Source organism: Tamandua tetradactyla, chromosome 26 (genome assembly GCF_023851605.1).
Source record: "Tamandua tetradactyla isolate mTamTet1 chromosome 26, mTamTet1.pri, whole genome shotgun sequence".
Classification (NCBI taxonomy): Eukaryota; Metazoa; Chordata; class Mammalia; order Pilosa; family Myrmecophagidae; genus Tamandua; species Tamandua tetradactyla.
The window spans coordinates 10676762-10701040 of record NC_135352.1 but is presented as its reverse complement, the minus strand read 5'-3'; the positions used below and the strand labels follow the sequence as shown (position 1 = coordinate 10701040).

General features: G+C 35.9%; 1 protein-coding gene across 6 annotated transcripts in view; it reads left to right on the top strand.

Moving 5' to 3' along the window:
• Window positions 1-24279, top strand: part of NRG1 (neuregulin 1) — a 1096123-nt gene that overhangs the window by 1058890 nt on the left and 12954 nt on the right. For 4 of the 6 annotated variants that reach the window (XM_077144414.1, XM_077144416.1, XM_077144413.1 and 1 more), the window contains 2 exons: window positions 1822-1951; window positions 13330-13397. In XM_077144414.1, the coding sequence (XP_077000529.1) occupies window positions 1822-1951; window positions 13330-13397 (198 nt within the window). Of the gene's footprint in view, window positions 1-1821; window positions 1952-13329; window positions 13398-13978; window positions 20076-24279 lie in introns of those variants that run through there. The other 2 variants (XM_077144415.1, XM_077144417.1) reach the window with 2 other exon arrangements.

Below are 24279 nucleotides of genomic sequence, written 5' to 3'. Positions count from 1 at the left end.
TCATTCTCCCTTGTTCCTTTGGTTTGGTTTGTTTGATTTGGAGACCTGTGAAAGATGCCTTGAAATGCATTTTGAAGAAGCTTTTTTGTTGGAGAAATAAAAAACATGATCCAATTCTTAATTATCCCATAGTGAAGAGTCAAGTTTAGTAAACTTCTTTGAAATCCATAGATTTTCGTTGTCATGCTTTTAATCTGATAAATAACAAAATTAAGATTCTTCCCGAGTTGCCCATACTTGAATAATACTTGCTATTCATTGATCGCTAGTTTTGTGCAAAGTCATTTACCTAGATTAATTATAACCCCTATGTAAATCCCATAAAGTTGCCATTACCCTGTCTTCTAAATGGAATAATTGAGCATGTAAGTGACCAAGTGGCATTCTTAAGGACAACACAAAGCTAATAGGAGGTGGGATTTGAACCAAGGTCTGCCTCCAGAGTCCACATTGCTTTGGCTGTCCTTTGCTGTTACAATTAAAGAAAGAAAAACCATGCTAAGAGCAGACATGGTCCAAAAACCATGCCTTAGACAGGGGAGTAAGAGAAAAGAAAGGCCTTGAATAATTCAGAGGCTGAATTATTCTGACATTGATTATTCTGATCAGGTAAAGTAAAGCTCAAGCACAGTAAAAGAATAAATTGAGTTAAAATTCACAACAAAATGTGGGCTTTTGAAGGAAATGTGAAAGAAACTCAGAATGGAGAAGATGGAAATTAAGGTCAAATAAAAATAAACAAGGGTATCTGAAAAACTTGCACACAATAGAAATTGATAAGGAAGGTGAATGAACAATGAGAGAGCCAGTAGATAAGAAAATCATTTTTATTTGTTTAAAGATGGATTTTTTTTTTCTCAGAGAGCAAATGGAATCTTCAATGGCTTGATAATATTTGTTTTGCTTTTCGTCCTGATATCAGTGACAAGAAATATTTAAATTAGACTTTTTTGGTTGAGACTGAGCACTGCTTGTGATGTTCCCAGTGATGTTAGTGGGAAAAGTATTGGATACTAAATGCATGGGAGAGACTTAGCTCCGTTTAATCCATGCACTCAGTGCTGAAGGCTCTAATTCCAACTTCATTCCCATACAACTGTGAAGTTATACTACTTGAAAGATGTTCTAATTCCAGATTAAGCCTTGTTTCTACTCCTGCTTCAAAATGGATGAATTTTTTAGTGCTTCCAATTCTACATTTGCAAGAATATTAAGCTATCTTTCTATTTTCTCAAACTCATAATGACAATCTGGTACTCAACAGTGCTCTATAGTTAGAGAAGAAAATTTTGGATAACGTGGCTTCTGATATGTATGTTGTATTCAATTTATAATATAATTTTTTTTATTAGGAGCTGATAATAAGCTCCTTATATATTTTTTTGCTATATATATATATACGAAACATGGATTTCCAAATACTTTATCAATTTGTTGCCAATAAAAAATTGAGCTGCACTGATGTGGCTTTAAATCATTACTTTTGAACCCATCCTGGAAAATATATTTTACTTAACGATAACAGATCTTCTCTTTTCCAGTTACATTAAAAGTTAAAATATTGGTCATTAAAGTGTTGAGCCCCTTTTCCTATTTAATTGCAATTAATTTAATTAACGTGCTCTATAATTAACTCTTCTATAATTTAACTCTAATTATACCTAGAAAGTACCTAAATTATTAGTTGTTGTTTACTAATCCTGAAAACAGTGAAGTCCACTGTACTTTGTATGAATGCTTCTTTCAAGAGTATTTAACGTTAAGACTGTTAAGAAGGTCTTATTAGATGTGAACCTTTCCCCTTCTTTATCTCCTTTGCAGCTACTTCTACATCTACCACTGGGACAAGCCATCTTGTAAAATGTGCAGAGAACGAGAAGACTTTCTGTGTGAATGGAGGCGAGTGCTTCATGGTGAAAGACCTTTCAAACCCTTCAAGATACTTGTGCAAGTAAGAAAAAAATCCTTCTTGTGACTTATATCCATAACTGCTTATTTCGGATGATTCCGTATTTCATAATGTATCGTTTCATTTTCCAGTTGTGTTATAGCAAATGCTGTTTAATTTGTAGAGTCTTTTGAAACATTCATGCCATTTTTCATCTTCTTTGTTATATCCAGAATTGTTTTTTGGGCTTTTTTTAATGTTTTTTTTTTTTTGCCTTCATGTTTACAATGTTGCTTTCCTCGTGATTTTTGTTATTACCTAGAAGAGATATGCAAGTATCATAGATGCCTATAACATTTGATGCATTAAGCTGTGAGATAATATTCTTTTCTTAGCCCGGTGAACACCTGCAATAGGTAGGACAACCAAAAGAATCAGAGAGGCCAAAGACACTTTACTGACGTATCTCTTACACTTGTCATTGTCTTATTGTTTCATAACTATTTTTTTTTAAATGTAATTTAGGTAGCTCTCACTAGCCAAAAGACAGTAATTGCTTGTGTTTTCAAATACACTTAGTGTGTGTAGCATCATTGTGTGTAGAGGGCAGTATACTTTCATGCTCTGCAGTTACTTATAGATATATCTAAAATGACACTCTCCAATAGCTGGAAGGATTTGATGCACCACTAAATATCAAATTTCATCTATTTACATAAGTAGATTAAGACAGTGGTACTATAAGTGCATTAAAAATGTTAAACTTATTGTAAAAATCAATAAGAATCATTCAAAAGCATTGTACCATGCATTTTGAAATCTATTGATGTTTAGTTTCTATGTGGTATATGGACTCATGTAATTCGATGTGAGTAAAAGATGTTTGATGTCTTACTAAAATAATGAAATATGCACAATCTATTTTGCTGTTTACCAATCACTGTGTCCACAGAGCTGGGTATTTTAGACATATTCCTTTAAATATATGGTTGTAAAAAGAAATATGATTGTAGAACATTGAACAAATTGTATAAGCAATTTGCAAACATGCAATGGCTACAGTGTTCTAAAGTAGCAAAGCTTGTCTTGAATGAGGAAACACTATGCCATCATTGACATCGTCTTCTTTCCTACAACATAAGCACGGACCTAAGTAGAGACAAGGGAGAGCAAGTGTGTACGAGAGGCAGTTGAGCTGCTAAAAATAATAGCTGGCAAAAAGAAAACAGCACAAGAACGAGGCCATTTGCCTTGTTCTCATTATGCAAATGGTATATGGATGTTTGTGTGCCGGTTCTAAGAAGTCTTAATTATGTTTATAACTAATAAAGTGCTTCTTAAATTAATGGCTTCTGTTTTAAAATCATAACACCTTCAGAAACGATGGCTTTGTGGGCCATGTTTGTTTTTCCTTGTAATGTGGTAGACAGGGGCTTCTCCATGATACATCTAATGGGACCTCATAACTGTGGACGCGAATCCCCCAGAACTGTTCTTTCTTGTCCTCAAAATCTCTACTTTTAAAAGAGTAGAAACAATGCCAGAAGAAAAGTTGAAAGGTTATCTAGCTGAATTTGTCAATGAAGACATAATTTATAAAGTGAAATGGGATCTGATATAATGACTAAAATCCAAGAGTCAAAAGAATATAGAATTCTAACCACAATTAGTAGTTCAACGCATCCTTCATGGACACAGGTGATGGTAATAAGCCAAATGAAATGATAGGTATAAGTGTATTGAAATGTTTAGAGCAAGATAAAAATGAAAAAAAAATATTTAGAAAAGAAATTATTTCAGGTCTGAGTGATCCCATTTGACTATCTCTGTTCATTGTTTTAAAATTATCTCAGTGATTCACTCTCTAATAATCAAAGCACCAAATCTGTAAACCTATGCAAAGAATAAACATCTGTCTCTTTCATTCTTGGTCCTGCCATCCTACAGTGGCTATGGCACAAATATGGCACCCCCAAAGTTATAGTATCTAGTTAATTCAGATGAACCAATTTTATAGTTTCCTAAAAGATTTTCTCTAATCAAATTGAAAATACCCGAAGCTGAGAATTATAATCTGTAAAATAGGAGACTTATTTTTATATGAAAAAAGCCTTTTATTCTCTCCTAATCTTAAGCATGCAGTGTAATTGTGTTTTAATAAATTTCCTTGAAAAAGTAAGTTAGATTTCCTTAAATTTTTCTTTTGAAATAATTGTACGCATATTACCTATGTCTCGTATTTTTACTTCTTTAGGAAAGCACCTGAGATTGCTAAATTTTAATTATAATAATGAAACACGATCATTTTTCATCATAGCCTTTGCAGAGATTTACAAGCTGAGTGAGTATGTGTGATAGTTTCTTAATACCTCTAAGGAACCAGTGCAGTTATTTTCCACATATTAATTTCAGCTATTCTGTAGCCCTCCCACGTCCTATGCAAAACATGCAATCACTTAAGCGCTGTTCTTTTGCTCCATTTTGGAACTGTGCCAACAACTGTAATTTTTCTTTACCCACACAGTTTTTCGTTAAAATTTAAGCCCAATCCAGAAAAAAAAAAAAAATACTCACTCTATTTTTGAATCTTCTAGTGAAGCATTTGTTACTTCTCTAAAAATTATTAAAGCAGCTTACCACGAATAAATACTCTGCATTTCTCAAGCTAATGGTCTACTGCTCATGCCTGCCTTCTGATTCTCAGCAAATTGGCATGACTTTTGTGTGTGTGCGTGTGTGGTAATTAGAATCTTTCAGGAAAGTGTTAGAGCTTATTACTAGATCTTGTTGTCAAAGCTAATCTTTGACATCTATGGTTCTGAGAACTTTTTTTTTTCTCCTTTTGGACCATGACACTTATTGTGGTATCAAAACAAGCCAGTACCTTGAAGGAAGAATTGGAAAATATTAAATGTCCAAAATATTTCAGGCCTGTTTGTTTTTTTTAAGTGCAAGAGATAAGTGAGTGTGTTTTAAATTCTCCTATTAAAAACATATTTAAAATAATCACTGCTTAGAAATTAAACAAAGGCTCACACTATACCATGTCTTAGGAGAATATGTTATTCACTAGGCTACTTGAATAGAAACAGAAAACATAAAAACGATGCCTTGGCTCATCATGGTCCTTTCTGTGAAGCCAGTTCATAGTTTCCATATGGTCCGTCTGTCTAGAGCAGAACATTGCTGAAGCATGAGCCACATCATTCCAAATAAGCTTTATCCCCGACTAAAGACATGACTCAGAAACACCACAAGCATAGACGTTTCCAAGTAGTCTCTCTGGTCGCCTAATCCACTGATGTCTTCTTGGGAGTTGAGGTAGAAGATTTTATAGCAAATCTTTTGTCTCAGTTTAGAATAAGGTGCTCCAAATGGCTTAACCATATAGTAGTTACGCGCTTCTCAGAGGAGATATTTGCTGGTTGCACGGACTTCACCCCCTAGGAACCATGTGGGGAGAGTTTCATTGGTGGTTCTCATCTTTCATGTTTCTCTTCTCTCTAAAATAGTTGAAAATTACCCCTGAAGAAAGCATAGTTACTACTCCAAATTAAATAAGTTGAGAAAAAGAATCATTCTTTTTTTTTTTTCACTTGAAAGTACTATGCAGTCATGTATTTCAAAGAAACAAGATCATTTGAATATAAAATGTTTCAGATTTTCCTCTGTGCTTTCCTTTCTCTTGTTCTTGTCTGTCTTTGTTTTGCTGAACAGTTTCAGTGATAACTATTTCCGAAGATGTTGCTGAGATCTTTTTGTAATCTAAAAGTTATTTTAATACCAGACTCTGTTTATATACACAATATTTGCTCAGTGGACAGATGTGGCTTCATCATAAGGGGATTAGAGATTTAACCACCAATTTTACTGAACACTTTTGATCCCTTTTGCTTTAACTCTTTGCATAATCTCTTTATTTGTAACAGAGTTAATATGTTCTCCAAGTTTCTTCCAAGAGACTAAATGAAATTAAATGAGTTCATTTCAGCTAAAGTACTTCTAACTCTGGGGAAACAAAGTTAGATTAATTTTTTCTTACAGTAAAAAGTAAGTGGTGATATTACATATGGTTTGTAGACACTGAAAAAATACATACACCTGCCTTAACAGATTGTTTAATCATGGTTAAACCCCAGTTCCTCATTTTCTTTAATAAATGTAGTTTCTATTTGATTTGGTGGGGCCACAAGCTAGCTCTGTCATGATTTTCCTAAGTCATTTAATATCTCTAAGCACTAGTTTTCTTAGAAACAAAAACAAGACTAAACAAAAACAATAAACAGGCAAAACTTGGGAAGATGGGAGGTACTTTCAACCACTAACTTTTATGGGTTTTTTGTAAAATTAATTTTTATGAAATCTTGCAGAATTTGTAAGGGCCCATATAATATGATGCATTATTTTAAGAGCCCGTAATGAGAACCATAAACTATAGGAGACAAAGTTACAAAAAATATGTAATAATAAATTAACCTCAGTAAATGCAATATTAGTTTACACTTGTTTATAGAGTAGCTGGATTGATGCCAGGCATCTTTTAAAGCACAGCAAAAATATAAGAGATGGCCTTTGGCTCCTGGGAATTTATCCTGTTTAGGAAAATTGAAGAGCCAAAATAATAAATCAATTAGAGTCAATATATTCCAAATTGTACCTTGCTTATTATTAAGATTATCAGAATTCAGAGAAGGAATAGAATGACTAAGCAGGATAAATTGGGAACAACTTTATAAACACAGCCATAATTTTTGGAGTCCTTTCCCTCTATCAGACAGGCAGGTTGAGATGGCAGTGAATCTTTCCGCATGCAAGAGTGACTTGCAAATCTGGATCAGCAGCTCTATCCTGGGAAGGGAAAAACAAAACGACTAAATTAGACATTGAGCCAGATTTTGAGACTTGAAGGTCAAGTAGAAGACTTAAAAAATAATAGAGAGTCAGTAACTTCTCAAGTGGCGCCATGAACATAGCAGATTTTCAGGAAAGAGAGACTTCCATAAAGCTTAGAGAAATATGGGGACCAAATTAGATAGAGGAGAGAAAGGCAATGACACTTCCTAAAATTGAAGCTTTATAAAATCCTGGCATAATAATAGTGATGATTATGATATTCATCGTAGTTACTTATAGATGGATTAACATAATTGAATGAGGGGGTCATGGTTCAAACTCATGCTTATAGTTTCATTATCATGGCTGTAGAAAGAAACATTTGGAATCAATAAAAGAAGATAGGGGATGAATTGGGTTAGAACTTCCTGGCCATAAGAACAAACAGCTAACTCCACAGTAACTCCAGCCCAGAAAGAGTTCTTTCTTTAGTGTCAGCATTACAAGTATTTGTAGCATTCTCTATTCTTGAACACTGTACCATTTGACAGATATAGGCAGCATTTGTGAGAGGTGGTTAGGATTCATGGGATTTAGATCTAGATAATCAGCTCTTCTGAGGACCGTGTCTTCTATTTCTTCTGTCCCCTCAGATGCGGAGGATCCTGGCATGTGTTTACTAATTTTTAATTAACTCACTTTGACTTACCAAGGTAGATCAAGGGAAATACTCTTGTTCTTAAAAGAACCAATGTTTGTGCGATCCTGTGTCAAGTTAGAATAGCTTGCTTTCTGTTTGTTCTCATGAAATCACGCAGCCAGCCACAGAGGCAACTTCTATAAGCCAGACTCTGTGCTAGTACTGGGGATGAAGTGGTGATTAAAAAGAGGTGGGTTTCTGCCCTCATGAAAGCATAAGCTACTAAGAATGACAAGACTATTTCAAGTCGTTAACTTAATTATTTTAATTCAGAGGTGTGCTGAGTACTGTGAAGGAGATAATTTAAAGAGCTAAGGAAAATTTTAATGGGCAACCCAAATGAGTTAGAGGCATAGGGTCTAAGGGGGAAAAAAAGTGTATGCAATAGTCCTTGACAAGTATGTAGTTGATCTAGAATAAAATGCACGGTTTTCAAATATGTATATTAAATGGTTTAAGTAAAATGTGGATATTTAAATGTTCCATTGTAAAATGAGGTAGGTAGAGTAGAAAGAACTATAAAATAAGGCTATTTGATGAATCAGGAAAGCCATCCTGCAGAGAGGAATCTCAGATTAACAGTCATTATGTCATTGTGTCAGGATGATGTGGAGATGTATGGGATGTAGAGTGATCCCATATCCGATTGAACGGTTTGACCCCAAACTTAAAGATACATCATGTAGAATAAACAATGGCCAGGGGTTTAGTCTGCAGATGAGCATTTCAGGACAAGCTGTGCAAACAGAACCTGAGGGAGGGCGCCAAAGTTCAAACAAAGAGTGAGTTCATAGGCACTGCCACCCTCATTTTGGGGATTGCCTGTCACAGACATTGACAATCAACATTCGAGAGCCAATACAACTCAAATATGTTTTCCTCAGCATTTATGCTGAGTCCAGCATGGCCATTATATACATATATATACTATCATCTCATGGATGGGAAACTGGTCCCCAGATCATAATAAAAAAGAGAATGATAATACATTATAGCTGAATGGTGATGGGGAGGTACAGGGTTGTATCTGAAGGAAACATTGTTGGAACATTTTTTATTTAATACTTTCTTTAATGATTTGGAAGGCAGCAGTCCTTTGGGGAAATAAATGTCTTCTGCATAGGATACCAAAAAGAACACTAAAACACAAATTAGAAAAGCATATACAAACCTCAAGAAATTTCAGTTATAGTTAGATAACAGAATATGCTTCATCTTGGAAAAATGCAGACTAATAGTAATAATACATTTGGGAAAGAATAATCTGTAACACAGATACTCAGCCAGTGAGTGGGTGATTTCTGGCTAGAATGCTGAGCAGGCTAAGGGGTGAGAAAAATCAGCATTTGCAACATGATACTGTAGAAAAACAGAGCAGCACAAATATTTGAGCTAGTGCATACACTGCCAATTCTAGTTTACCCAGGGTGAAGGTGAAAAGCCATGGTGTTTATCACTTAAACCCACCAGTATTCCTCAATGTATATTTTTGACACTTCCATTATTTAATGTTTGCAAAATGGTCACCAAACAACTATTTCAGATGCTGTGTAATAAAGGAAATGATGCAAATAGAGTTGAAGAATAAAAAAAAAACAGAAAACAAAAAACAAAAAACAATAAGTACTCCGTTTTTAGTCATGGTCTTTTAAGATTCTCCAAATATTTCATTGTGGAGTGGTGACTAAAGAGAGATGGAATATCAGATGGACCTTTTCTGTCTTCCCCTGCCTGATCAAGGGAGGGACTGATAGAAATTAATGAAACCAAGAAATAAGGAAAGGAAGAGAAAACATGCCTAAGGATGCTTTAGAGATTGACCATAAATTATAAATGATTGTTAAAATTGTCTGCCCCCAAATAAACAGAAGCTTCTTGGGGGATCTATGGATAGTTTTAAATATATCTAGAGACTCCACAAATAAAAAGAAAATATTTTATTTGGTTAGAATATAGAAATGTACACCAAACACTGAATTAATTCTCAAAATATATGAATTCATGTGTAATGATGAAGTAGATATATCAGGATATTAATAGTGTGTCAAAGTTATTATTAAGAATAGTTTTTCTTTTACTGTGGCCATGAAGAGATCTTGGCAGGTAGATTGTACTGGTCTATTGAATTCTAGGTAAACTGGTATTTTAGTAATGAGATATAAATCTAAGATATAAACTTGTTAAAGAGTGATAGACTCTTCAGGATTGCAAACACACTGTTAAAGGTCTTTACTTAGGGAAGGGAGGATCTGTGGTGAGGAGAGCACCAGAATTTCCCATTAAAAAAAAATTATTTGGGGCGGGCCACGGTGGCTCAGCAGGCAAGAATGCTTGCCTCCCATGCCAGAGGACCCAGGTTCAATTCCCAGTGCCTGCTCATGTTAAAAAAAAAAAATTATTTGGGAATACATAGAGGAGAGTGTGTTTAAAATATAAAAAATAGAATTTCTATTTAAATCCATACTTGGCAAATCAATTTGCGAAAGTCTCTTTTGATACAGTTTTTGATTGGACATTGCAGTCTGATCCTACCTTAGGTGCAGATAGACAAACGTTTTCTGAGTGCCCTGTACAAGCCAGAAACTGGGCTAGGAATTAGAGATACAAAAAAATAAATAAATAAATAAAAATATGGCCACTATCCTCACCCTGCTCCTTATAAAGTAGAGGAGAAAGTACAGAACAGACTATCCCATCACAGGTAAGTGGCCACTATCCTCACCCTGCTCCTTATAAAGTAGAGGAGAAAGCACAGAACAGACTATCCCATCACAGGTAAGTGCAGTGAAGAAGATCAGAACAGGAGGGGATCCCAAACCAGGGCATGCAGTTGGGACATGGAGAAGTAGAGGTCCAGGAAGTGTACATTGGAAGAACCAATGCCTTCCGACAGAATTATCATATCATTAAGATCCATTATAGAACAAAGACTGTTTATCATGCTGGGAGCAAATCCTAGAACAAAAGCAAGAGTTCTGTTTTCTAATCTGATAATGAAACAAAGGGTATATGTATTTTGAAGCGGCAACAGGGACTTGATTATTGTTCAAACACTTGGATTCTTCTAAGGAATAAATTTGGGGGAATTTGCTCAGATTCATGCCAAAGCATATTGTTCAAATGTCAGATTAAATTGACTGTACTCTCACCTCTTAGAAAAGTAATAGATTGGACATCATGCTTAACGTGAAATACTAATATAGAAAGAATGAAAAGCCAGACATGCTCCCTATTCTTTTCGAAGTTATTCCATAGATTTACTCAGAGGTTGTAAGCTGTATGGGTTTTCTTTTGCATATGCCTTCTCTACACATTCAGTGCAGCCTGCCATCGGCTAATGCAGAAACTGTCCCACTTTCCGTCTCCTTCCATCTGATTTGGCAACTACAAATGTTCACAAAAGTTACATGATTGTTATTGCTGGACACTTAAATTGCTCAGGAATAGACATTTGCTGTTTGCTTTACCTCCATGATTGCCTTAAAAATCCATTCTATCAAAAATGATTTTTAAAAGTCTTTGTGTTCTATCATCCCTGATTGACTGCTAGTGTTTGCAGGAGAAACTCAGTGATTCCTCATGTTAGGATGTGTCGATTAAGAAAACCTTTGAAAAGCACTTAGTTAAATCCCTCCATTTTATCACTAAGGAAACTGAGGCCCAATAAAGCCAATCAGAGGATACTATATACTCCTTCTTCTGAGTTCATAATCCCTTGTGTCTTCAACTTTAAAATACATTCAAGTCTCCTGGGGCCCTAGTTAAATTGCAGATTCTTACTCAGTATTTCCAGACTGGGACCTAAGATTCTGCATTTTTACCAACAAACTCCCAGAAGACACTGATACTGTTAGTTCACGGACCACACTTCCAGTACTCAGGCTTTACATGAAGGCTGTTCAGTTCCCAAGTGAAGATAAATGTGGGTGAAAAGATAGTTTGGGTTGAGATGTAGGTGAGAATTCCAAAAAGGATTTGAGTATCTTGAGTACCAATAAGTGATAACTGCACCAAATATTCTGTATGGTCATAGGACATAGATAGACCACAATCCCGTCATGCTGGTATTCTAGCAAACATCACATGAAAAATTTTGCAGTAATTAGAAAACTGAGTTGATGCAATTTTTAACCCTGTTTCCTTCTTGTCCTGTGCTTTCTGGTCTTAGAACTCCTTGCATCTAAGATGCCTACATGACACTTTCCTAACAAATAAATTCCTTCCTTAAGGGAGTCACTAGTCCCCAGCTATTTGTTCATTTCATTTCCTTAAATAAGGACATTTCTTGTCTTAACTCAAATGGTTTTTCCCATCCCCACCTCCCCCCACACACAGAATATCCCACATTTTATGCCATGGTCTATGTTTTTTTTGTATGAAAAAGTGAATTGTTATGTGATCAATATGAAAATTTTTATTCGTATCAAAAAATGCAATAGGTGCAATGAAATTGTAATTATATGGTATCATTGTTAATAATCTTAATTAGGCTGTAAGTTTACACAAGTACTCGTGGGGCAACAATTCTGTAACTGCTAATGTTTTATTTTGCAAAGCATTCTGCATGACGTAGGAGAATCAGATATACCAAATTACTCGGTAACAGTTTTTAACATTGAGTTTGGCTTGAAGACTATGAAAAGAAATCACCCTTATGTTAGTAAAAATTAATGATTTTTTTCAATCTGTTTGAGGCCAAAAAGATAGTGTTTGTTTTTATTTATGGAGAAGAAAGGATTGTATATAAATCACTAGGTATGTGCTACCAGAACTAAGTTCTATTAGGTAGATGGTTTATATAGTGATGATTATATAGCTAAACTATTTACTATATTTATAGTTATGTGTGTTGAGCATTTGAATAACATTTTGCTATCTGTAAGTATATTTACTTACTAGAACCTTTTGATGGTTCTGTTTATTGGAGTATTAAATTGGATAGAATGAATCCAATCCCAAATGCCTTAGTTACTAAAAAGTGACAGGTGCAAAAAAGATCAATTATAAAGGGCTTCCATAATTAAGCATGCCCCTACCTTATAACCTTAAGGACAATATTATATCAAGATTGTAGAATGGGTGAGTAAATAAAATTTGTTTTTCAAAATAATTTTATGTCAAATGTAAATGACATCTATGAAATGCTACTGTAACAGACTACTTGTTCTAAATTTTAAAATGCATTTGCCTTTGATTTGGGATGATTGGGTTAGGTGAAATTTATACTAATAAGAATCTGCTTCTACTCTCTGTCCTTCAGTATGAAAAATGAGACACAATTTGTGATAACTTAAAAAATGAACTAGGGTATATAGTTTTACTTGTCAGTTGTCACCTGACTATGAAAGTGTTTGACTTCTAGCCCAGTTTAGAGTCCAACATTAACCATTTCCAGGGCTCATGATTTAGCATACATAAAAATATCTATGAAATAAGTATGAAATTGGTTATATGTATACCTATACATATATACCTACATATATACCATACATGCATATATAAATGCACATACAATTTCTGGGTCATTTAATAATAAAAATAAGTTCTTATAAAAACCACTGTTTTAATGAAGTAAAGGTCAATGCTCAGCAAATTAGGTACTGCCAAAGAGAAAATAAAATGACTCAGCTGCACATGCTTTGCCACTTGTATTCAACTTTCCAACCTCACTCTAGTTAAATTTCATAACTCATCTTTTTTTGAAGACTGAAGCACACAACGACAAAAATATCTGCAACCAATAGTTTTCATGGGACATGGTTTTCTAAATATGTGCTCTTTTTTTATTTTAAGTTGCTCAGTAACCAGGTCATTTGTAGGTATCTCCATATTCCATAGGAGGAAAATTGCCAGTCTGAAAGTTCAGTGTCTTTAGCATTCTATTGCTTATCACATTTTTGCCCTCTAGGTGCCTACCTGGATTCACTGGAACAAGATGTACTGAGAATGTGCCCATGAAAGTCCAAAACCAAGAAAGTATGTTAAAATAATCTGAAATTTACTTTCTCCTCCAAACTACAGCAACAATCACTGCCACTTGGTGCTTTTGCAGCTCAGTTGTAGCTGATTCCTTTTGTTCTAATTATGGCTCAAAAACTGAGGGCGTAAACCCACTTCAGTATGACCTCGGTTGACTGTCCCCCAGCAAGGGCCATCCATGTGAAGGTGGGGATGGCCAGTGATGCTGGCAAATATGGCAGGAAGTCTAGCCAAAAAGCATTTCCTTCTAGCATCTTTGACCAAAGCTGTCACATGGACAACGGAGATGAATAAAGCATGAGATTTCATTTTAAGTGGTTTCCTTTGAAAGAAAGCGATCGCTTGAAATGCTGGGATCTTTCTGTATTTTGTCCAAAGCACCGCATGCCATCCAAAGTTTTAAACCATTTGGGGAAACACCAGAGTCTGAAAGCCATAATTAGCACAAAGATTCAGTTTCTGAAAGTGAACTCACCAAGTTCAGTCAATTGACACTGAAGGAGCTTCTTTCTAGCGTATATTCACCTCTTCTCTTTTTCTCTGTTTTTTCTACCATTGTTTTTTGTTTCTTCTCTCAGGTGCCCAAATGAGTTTACTGGTGATCGCTGCCAAAACTACGTAATGGCCAGCTTCTACAGTACGTCCACTCCCTTTCTGTCTCTGCCTGAATAGGAGCATGCGCAGTCGGTGCTGCTTTCTTGTTGCTGCATCTCCCCTCAGATTTCACCTAGAGCTAGATGCGTTTTACCAGGTCTAATATTGACTGCCTCTGCCTGTCGCATGAGAACATTAACAAAAGCGATTGTATCACTTCCTCTGTTTGTGACTAGTTGGCTCTGAGATACTAATAGGCGTGTGAGGTTCCGGATATTTATGAAATTGACATTGAATCATGTGATACAAAATGATACAGTCAATATCAAACAGTGAAATTATAATAAAGGCATTTAAAAGTCTCACTTGTATTGATAAAATAAAATCATTCCGCTAAACAGTCCATCTTCTTTATAAAACGGCAGCAGCCTGAGAAGCATGTTGCTAAGTTGTAACCAATATGCACTTGAAGTGATGGTAAGTTAATTTTTGGTTCAGAATGTATTATTTATAACAAATAAACATAATAAAAAGAGTTCAGATGTTTCTCTTCATTAATGAAACAGTTTGCATTTAGGTATAAAAGAAGCACTGAGTAGGAAGATTAAAAACAAACATTGCACAGCAAATGAGATCTCCTGACTTATATTTATGTTGCTTAGGAAACAAGTCATTCAGGACTAGTTTAAACAATCAAAGCATGCCCTTATTTTGGTTTCAAAGGTAACTTGAGTGAAAAAATAGCTTTAAAAATGCTTGTGACTTGCTTTGAAATATAATAATTCAACTCTAGAATGTATATTTTTAAATGCAGAACTGGGAAATTCCAGTGCATTTCTATGATTTCATAAAGTTTTGAACATCACCCCTGTAAGACCCAGTTCACATTGTATATAACAGCATGAGTAATGAAAGTATGTATTAGTCCTTCTCTTGTGAACTGGCACAAAGTCACTTTTGATTCTGGAGCTTTCAAAGCAATAGATTCAAAACAGATTCCATATAATTATCCATTTAGATTAAGGATCCACAAAATGTTTCTGTGCAGGCTCAGACGGTAAATTTTTTAGGATTTGTGGGTAATTCGCAACTTTTAAACTCTGCCATTATAGTCAAAAGCAGCCATAGGCAGTACGTAAATGGATTACCATGGCTGTGTACCAATAAAACTTTACTCACAAAAGCAGGCTTCATTTGGTGCACAGGCCATAATTTGCCAACCCCTAATTTAGATGGTCATTTGCTTAACCTGAAGAAATATCTCACATGCTTATTGCATTTAAGTTCATGAAACATGAGAAACAGGGATATAAGTTGGTCATTTAATTGCCATAAAATAATTGGAGATTTACCATTGATGAGACAAATGCAAAGAGTAACATTCTATAATTCCTATTAACAGTCATAGGAGTTATCAGAATAAATGCTTAATGTATGTATAAGGAGATTAAACCCAGGATATTCAATCATTTATAAGTGAACCTGTACTTATGTTTTTACATAGGTTGTATATCAAGGATTGTGTCATAGGCCATTTTCTGTGAAAAAAAATGATAAATTGACTTTGCTAAATTTTTGAGCACAGTCTATTTTATTCACAAATTTTTAGACAATATGCACGCAGTTGGAATATTTCTCTCCATGGTTATAGATTAACTTTTTAAAGGTAAATAAGATGGAGAGTAAAAGTAGAAAAGAAAAATGAAATTTTACTTAATATAGCAAAGCCTTTCCTTATATATATAATTAAATAACATTAATTTAATAAAATCTGACTGGATAAATACATTAAATTTGTATTTTATAATTTAATGAAAATTCTGAATATTTTTGGCATAATAGGAATTTTCATTATGCATTAAAGGCAGTATGTCACGGTGCTAAATAGAGTAAAGAATTAAAAGTGAGAATATTTCCTGGAATAATAATGGAGTTACATGGCAATAGTAAACAGAGAAAATGTTCTCATGTCGTTCAGACCATTTTCTCTTTCATAAGGCATCACTTAAAATGGCCATTATAAAAAAAATGGCCATTATGTTTTCATGAAAATCAGAGTGTGATTCCTTAAATAAATTCTTTACTAAGCTTTAAATGACATTTTTGGAAGACAACCAGGAAGGCAACATTCGTATTTAAGCTGATTTGACACAAGATTGATAGGAAGCACATTTATGAACAAAATATGTAATGACTGTGCCTCAATGATGCTACATGTCTGGAGAAGGAAGAAGTTCTACTCAGAAATTGCTCTCCAAAATTGACTTGCACAGAGCTAATTTCCTAACCGCTAAATCTTAAACTATCAGTTCTTATCTCTGCATACCCCCATAGAGAAGGCAGGAAAATATGGGAATTTTTTCTGCTCTTAAGAACTGTATGTTCAAATATCAGTGAAGTCTGCACAAAGGGGTAGAAAATGCTACAGTGGGCATTTGTATATGAACTTGTGTTCATAAAGTCTGGAAAACAACATGTTACACTTTAAAAGAAAAGAAATTCCCCAGCTTCAAATAGAAATATTAAAAAACTACCAAATCCCATTTTTACCTGAAGAAAAATGTTCTGAAAGTACAATTTTGTAAAATTAAGTTTATTAGTAGTTGAATTACATTATTAGGATTTCATGTAGTGATTCAGGTTAGAATGCCCTATGGGTCATTAATTGATTTATAAAAACTGATTTAAATATGAAAGGAACAAATGTATATTTAATATGGCTTTCTTGAAGGCAGCAATTTGCCCTGAAATAAAATATATGTATAGTGCTTTGTAGATAAATACTGTCAAGTTTAGTGAGCTTCAAATTTGACCTATCTTAACACCAAATTCCTAGTTGAAAGGATCGTGTTCACCAATGTGGTGTGTGTGTGTGTGTGTGTTTGTGTGTGTGTGTGTGTGCACAGGCTATCTATAATCAATTCATAGACTTTATGAAGTATATAAATGCATTCACAGCTTCAGTAGATAGAGGCATTATGAAGCAAGCACATCATACATAAATTAACATAAAATAGAAACTAATTAAGAGATAGCCCAAATTATAGAATTTTTTAAAAGAATATAATTTTAGCACATTCTCAAAATGAGTGAACTTAGCCAGACTTTTAAGGTAAAAGTAGTTTTATGTCATAGGTTACTTAGTGCAAACATTATTTGCATTGATTTCTAACTGTTTTAAAAGCCCATTGAAATTATTTATTTTTCAGGCATGTGTTTCTTGCTGACAGTAGAATAAAGACACCTTTAACCAATGACAGAATAATCATAAATTCCAAATAAGTGTTAGTGAGATTTTACTCTGTATGTGTTTGTGTGTGTGTGTGTGTGTGTTCTTGTGTACATGGAAATTGGGAGTAAGGACAAAGTTGCCCATTGCATTTCAAAGGGTTCAAAGGGATTGGTTTATGTGAAAAAAAGTATCTACATTGATAAGGTAAGTCTAAAATAAAAGTCAGTTGCTAAATTGGTCCTACTTAGAACTGTCATTGACAGGACTCCTTTAAGAATCTCAGAGGTCCAGAAAGTACTACACATATGTCCTTGAGATGATTTGCATTAGCAAGCACAGATGTTATAGAATAAAATCCCAAATGCTTTAAAATTTCAACAAAAACTATTACTGATATGGTAGAAGATAGTCGTGTTATTCTTTTAATGCAATTGAAACTTTAAATTAACCCACAGGTTAATCAGTTTCCTTCAATTATAAAATCCTAAGGCAAAGGATGAGTGAGTTGATATGTTTCTGAAGACTCTTAAATTTAAATTAATTTTTTATAGTGCTTAGTGTGCAGAGGAAGTCACATGTAGAAAAGGAAACTAGATTGTTTACAGCAACCTTTGTGTTTTTGAACGATTAATTTAATTTGAAAAATGTAGTGGCTAGGCAAAAGTTCAATAGGAAGCATACGATACATAATGAGCCTATGCCAACATTAGATTAAATAGAACAGAGAGAAAATAATAACCTCTTCATAAAATGAAAAGTGTTTGTGTATTTTGCTTACTGGACTCACAATGAAAGAAATGTAGCTACCAATAGTAAACATAAATCAAAGGAGCAATTTGCCCTAGTTCTAGAATGACTGATGCTTGCATGTTTCCTTTGCTTGTTTCCTTGTTAGGGCTTATGGCCAGAAGAGATTCCAATTTTAAGTACCAATTTCCGATCGAATTATTTGAAATTGGAACTGCCTGATATGAATGACTTCCCATGAAATGAAATTATAGTTAGGCTCACAGTCTTACCTATAAAACGTAAATACAGCAATATGTATGCATGAGCATGCCACTAATTATATTGAAGGCTTAACCAAGCTTTCTCTGCAACTAATATAGATCATTAGCAGTGTTCATGTAGGCATGGAATAATGATGCTCTGAAAAGAGTTTACATAGGTATCTTTTGATTTTAACCCTTAAAATATTACTGACTGGTAGGAGGAAAAGATAAGAGATAGAGGGGTTTCTAGGAAGAAAAATTGTGTCCCATCCTCATGGAAATGCCTCAAAAACTTACCACCTTCTTTGGAAAGTGGTTTTTTCACCGTGATGTTGCAAAGTTTATATGAAGGAAGCAAAGGGCAAACAAAATGTCGGTCTGACAAACTGAGTGTTGCCCAGAAGCAAGAGAAATTCATTTGGGTGAAGTATTTGGCTGTGAACATTGTGCTGCTAAATTAACTCTAACCCTTCAGCCTTTCAATTTATGAGAAATTTAGGTTCTTTGCCTCGATACCCTGGATCTCTAACAGAGGGGACTTTCAATTATACATAGTGATCCCATTTTTATTACTATCTTTACTTATCTATTTTACTCTGGGAGGATTCATTTCCTTAGCAAATTTTTAAAGCGTATATTCTTGAATACATTTCAGGACCCTTTCAGAGGTTTCCTGGCCATGAAATTTATCAAAAGTAAGCCTAAATGCAGTTAAGTGCCTGAGGCATAAATCTCAAGGTGTGTCTTACTAAGGCTGTTAAACTCTCTGCTGTTGGCGAGCGTATTTCATGAGCTTTAGGAGTGCACACCACTCTCTCACGGTATCCCCTTTATGCTTCAGGGCCATCCTGTGAGATGTGCAGGCATTGTAAGCATTTTTTTCAATGAGAAGTTGTCCCAAGTCACTAAACAGGTCATTGGCAGAAGCAGGACCAAAAACCAGGACCGTCCAGCTCACCTCCTCTAATTTCCCCTTCCCTCTGAGAGTTGCTTTGCCACTCCCGAATTGACATTTTTGTAAGAGAAACACTCTTCCCCCTGCAATTTCTTTTAAACTAAGAGATGCCTCCCCATATTATCACACTGTCCTGCTAGCTCTCAAATTAGTGATCAAGGGAAGAAAATAGCCGCCTCTGAACCTCTGTTTTCATTTGCTCTCACCTCCCACCTGCCTCTCCACTGCCACCCAAATGAAAATAAGCAAAGCGCTGAAGAGTCTCACCCAACGAAACTTGATCAACTATTTGTGTTTCAAGAATGGGCAGTCTTTTCTGGAGAATTTTTCTTTGGCTTTGCCCTGCTCTCCCCATTTGAGCCTATGCAGGGTCTTAGCTGGCGCTGCAGTCGTGTCAGTCTGCCAGTCTGGCTGTAGGCTTACCTACGTTTGCTCCATGAAAACAGTCCAGCAAGCTCCTCTTAGCGGTTGTGTGGAGATATTATCGAATTTGTTCTCTGTTACCTCAGAGAGTAATTAATTAAAATGAACTGAAGAACCCAGTAATAATATCTCACTGTTGTTGTAACAGTTTGGCAAAGTGAGACATAGGAAGTTGTCCAATGTCACACAGGAATTGTGTTTAAAAAACACAGACACAGACCAGTGTCCCAATTCCCTGCCTGGCTTTTTGATCAGAATGGTTTGTTACTTTCTGTGAATGAAATATGTAAGTGATGGAGAAAGCAGAACATTGGGAGAAGAGAAGGAGATCGTTTTTAAAAAAATAGCCTAAGCCACAAAAAAATATAACTATCCATAAATGCCAAAAAATTTAACACAATAGATTTTCAGACAACATTACTGTCCTCTTGGTTTCTACTCCTGGCTCTGCCAATGTGTGTCTTTGGGTAGAAAGAAAAAAAGAAAAAAAAAATTCATCTACATGAAACTTTGCTTCTGCCTCATTTTAAAATGAGGGGATCAAAATAATCTCTAATGCCTTTTCTGGCTATAAACGTCAATGTTTCTGTTCCCAAACAATGAAGTAGTGTGTACGATCACTCAGATATACAACCTCTCCCTCAGTAAGGTCTTTTAAGGGTTAATGCACACTTAGTGTGCTGGAATTTGCACACTTCTTAAGAGCAGTCCCCAATGTGGACTCAAGGAAGCATACCTGAGCACTGCTTCATAACTGCCCGCCATCCTGCCCTATTCAATGTGCACGCACGGAAAGCCGTAATAGTCATGTGTAATGTGTTTTGGAGTGCGGTGTATTGCTCTTTTCTGAAACTTTTTTCCCTTTCTTTCTTTTTTGTCAACTTTCTGCATTGGCAGAGCATCTTGGGATTGAATTTATGGGTATGGACCAATCATCATTCCTTTTAGCCTGCAGTAGAGCCTATCAGTTTAAATCTCTTTTCCCTTCCTACTCTTACCTTTCAGTTCCTAACTAATTCCCTTTTTCTTTAGAAGGGATCATACAGCTATAACAATGATTTCTCTGCTTTCAACCCATGATTAGTTTACTGAAATGTTTACTGAGTGCAGCAGCTTTTCTATTCCCAATTTCACCTAGGGTTTAAAATCACCTCACCTGCTGCAAATTTCACTTCTCTCTCATATTACTTGATCCACTGTCTGGCTACAGTGTTATATAAAATCTGAAGTAAGTCAGAGTGGTGCATCAGGCAACAAGAGAAATTAAGCAAGGTGCCTGAGAAGAAAAGAAGCATGTTATTCCACCGACTTGAGAAACGTACCACATCTTAGATGGAAGGGAGCTTGAAACACAGTATAAAAATTACCTACTTAATATAGTGAAATAAAAAACCCTTACATTACAACATGATATATGCACAGATTTGAGTTGCTCATTTTTTAGAGAGGTTCAACTCAGCTTCCTTATCTTATGAGCAAGGAAATAACAGAAAGAAATATGCCTGTGCTATTTAGGTAGCAATGCCAGTGCTACAGGGATTAAATTTGAGTCACTAAAATTATCCAGACAAAGTCATCAAGTAGAAATTTTTACACTGTAAACATAAAGAAAGAACATATCTCACACGAGCATCTCCAATTTTGGAATGATGCTCTTTTTGAAGGCATACATCCTAAATAGTGGAGAGAAAAGGCCGAAGTCTCAGGGAAGCTGTGCTGCCGCCTAGAGGCTCCCCAGTGCAGAGTCAGCAGGTTCTTCTCAACACCGCATCCAACTCTGGAGCAGGGTCTTGAGTTCACAAAGCAATGCCCTCATTCACTGGCTATCTCACCATCCCATCCCACTGGTTTCAATGGCATCATGCAGCGAGGGCACCCTACGGCTGCTCCTATCTCTTGGATGATAACCTCAGAATCAACACCTCATGTACTTTCAGTGATTTGTGGTGAGTGAAGCAGTTATGGAGATAGAAACTCAACCTAATTGCTCATCGCCCCCAAAGAAACATTCCAGGAGAAAACCATTGATTTGATCAGGAAAACACCAGCATTTCTGTGAATGGGTGCATCAGAGAACATCTCCCGGGAGTGAGAAGCAAGAGAGGAGGCCCCCCCATCACTAGGGTGGCATGTGGTCTATGTGAGGGGAGAAAGTTGTCCATTTCTGAAAAAGACTTACTGCCCTTTTCTGCAGGCAGGAAAACACTCCCTCCCCCTTATCCCTAACAGCATCTTTCTTACTTTATTGCTTAAGGTCTTCTAAGCCAATACAGTGTGTCTTTAAGGAAAAACAGATCCTAAAGGTCAATTTAAACCAAAAAAGACAAGGGCTCTGTACCTTGGCATGGCCAGCTTAGACCAAAAATGTACTTGATCTGATTTATTACAATATTTGCAGCATAGAATAAAGATTTGGAAGTGTTTCTACTCATTAAAGCAGGCCTACCCAATGGATTGATTATTTTTTTCTCAGCACTGCCTCTGATATCCTCTTGTTTTATTGATTAAATCACATTAGGAAAGACAAAAAAAAAAAAGGAGTTTAAAAAGCCACGGTGGCTCAGCAGACACCAGCTCTGCCACGCCAGAGCCGGGTTCGATTCCTGGTGCCTGTCCATGCCAAAAGAAAAAAAAAAAAGAAAAGCCATTGCTTATATATTATTTTCCAAGTATTTTCCCCTTATTATATAAATATTGTGGGGGTTGGCTGACCTTGTAAAATCATGGAAAAATCAAGTAGAAATGTGGGTGAAGAATCTGCATTCAGCAAATGCATAAGTGAATACCCAATCTTAGTCCCACATCTATAATCATGGGCCTTGACTTCAATTGGTTCACCTTAGTACTTTCGCTTTACCCATTGGCCTTTATTGAACTACCTTTTAATTTCCTTGAAATCATCCACCCCGTGACTGAATTCCCTGGAAAACTTGTGTGTTCCCATATAACATAGGAAAGGTAAGCGGGTCATCATTCATCATTTGCTCACAAACCCAGCTCAGTCTATCGTTTTATAATCAAATAATACCCTCCGACATACACGCACACAAACTGTCAAAAGAAATCCTGAGTATGCAAGATGCCTTTTTACTATTTAGCCCTTATATTTGTCCCTAGTTTTGTAGTTTGCAGGAGCAATTTCCTAGCTTTTCCTAAAGATAGAATGTTAAGATGTCAGTGGAAAAGTGCTACTATGCCCTTATAGTTTAAAAACAATTTAAAAAGTAAGGGAAAGAGGACTCCTCGAACTTGAGGTAAGGACCTTGTTTTAAAGAGGTAGGGTCTTAATTTTCTTGGCAACAACACTTGCACTCATCATAGCCTGCTCTGTGGTCCTTAGTTCCATGGAGAAAGACTAAGGCGGTTAGGCCTCTGCTTCTTAGAGATGCTAAAATCTGATCAGATGCCAAAGTCGAGAAAGAGGCTTCAGTGGCTTTAGTTTACAGATTAACACCTCATAAAAGTTAATTCCCTGCCCTGTGGCTATGGGGGAGAAGCTTTGGGGCAGCAGGCACAAGCAATTAACATATATGCATTAAAGTTTCACTTCTTCATTTGACTTTTGAGGCACAATGTGTGACACCAACTCTGTGTTTCCTGGTGCATTGTTTCCCCGCAACTCACCAGTTGCTTTGCTTTCTAATTGTAGCTTCTACACCATGGCTAGTCTAGGTTAGAAGTTATGCTGTATGGACTCACCCTTCCATCTTTGCATCCATCTTTACCCCCCCTACCCTCTGGTTTTCTTTTGTTTATTTATTTTTCCTCCCTTTAGTATCAGGCATGCTGTGCCAGGGAGCTCAGATGGCTTCTTAACTTTTAACCTTTTTTCTCTTGTGCTTTTACTTCCTCACTCTCTCTGTCATTCTGTCAGTCCGTCTCTCCTTTTGGTTTGTTTTTCCTTTCCACTTCCAACCCCTTTGGTTTGTCTTTTTATAATCTGTGCGGTGTTCTAGTCTTTTACCCACTGACTTCTAGTTTCCTCCTTCTCCTGTTAATAATCAGTGCTACATTAATTTGATTTGACGTTGTTCCTGACCTGTTAACTGGAATTTGATTATCATGGGCTCGGCTTGTAGGAAATGTTTTGCTTCGTGATAAGGTCCCCTGTATCAAAGAAATTAAAATTCACTTTTTCGTTTCAAGAAAACTTCCAGTGAGTTGCCCTCTCTTGATAGAGAAAAAGGTGGGATTGCTAACACTAAGAATGTGGATTGGAGATATCCCTTGAGGATCTCCTATTGATGACCAGATAAGATAGCTCCATTTGTATAACACTCGCCAGGTTTTGACCAGCTTACTGATTACACGGGCAAGTAAACAGTTTTCCGTGCTTACTTTGCCCCAGCTGAATGCTGTCTTGGAGTGAACTTGTAGCTTCCACTCAGTGTACTTAGGCTGGCTGGAAGCTGAGGGACTATGCAATCAGGATGACCAATAAATCAGATTTTGTTAAGATTCCCAAGTAGTCTTAGTAGAATCAAGTTATCCCCCAAAGAAACTCATTTGCAAGTAGAAAAACTTCCTTAAATCGGAGACTGTGATTGCATGTAGGGTACCATTGTACCTCCAGTTTAAAGTTCTAAGTGTCACACTTCCTTAGTGTAACGAACAGGAGCTCGTTTACCAAGTTGACAAAAGCAAGAATGTGCAATCTAGTGTAAATCACATGTAGATTGTGCT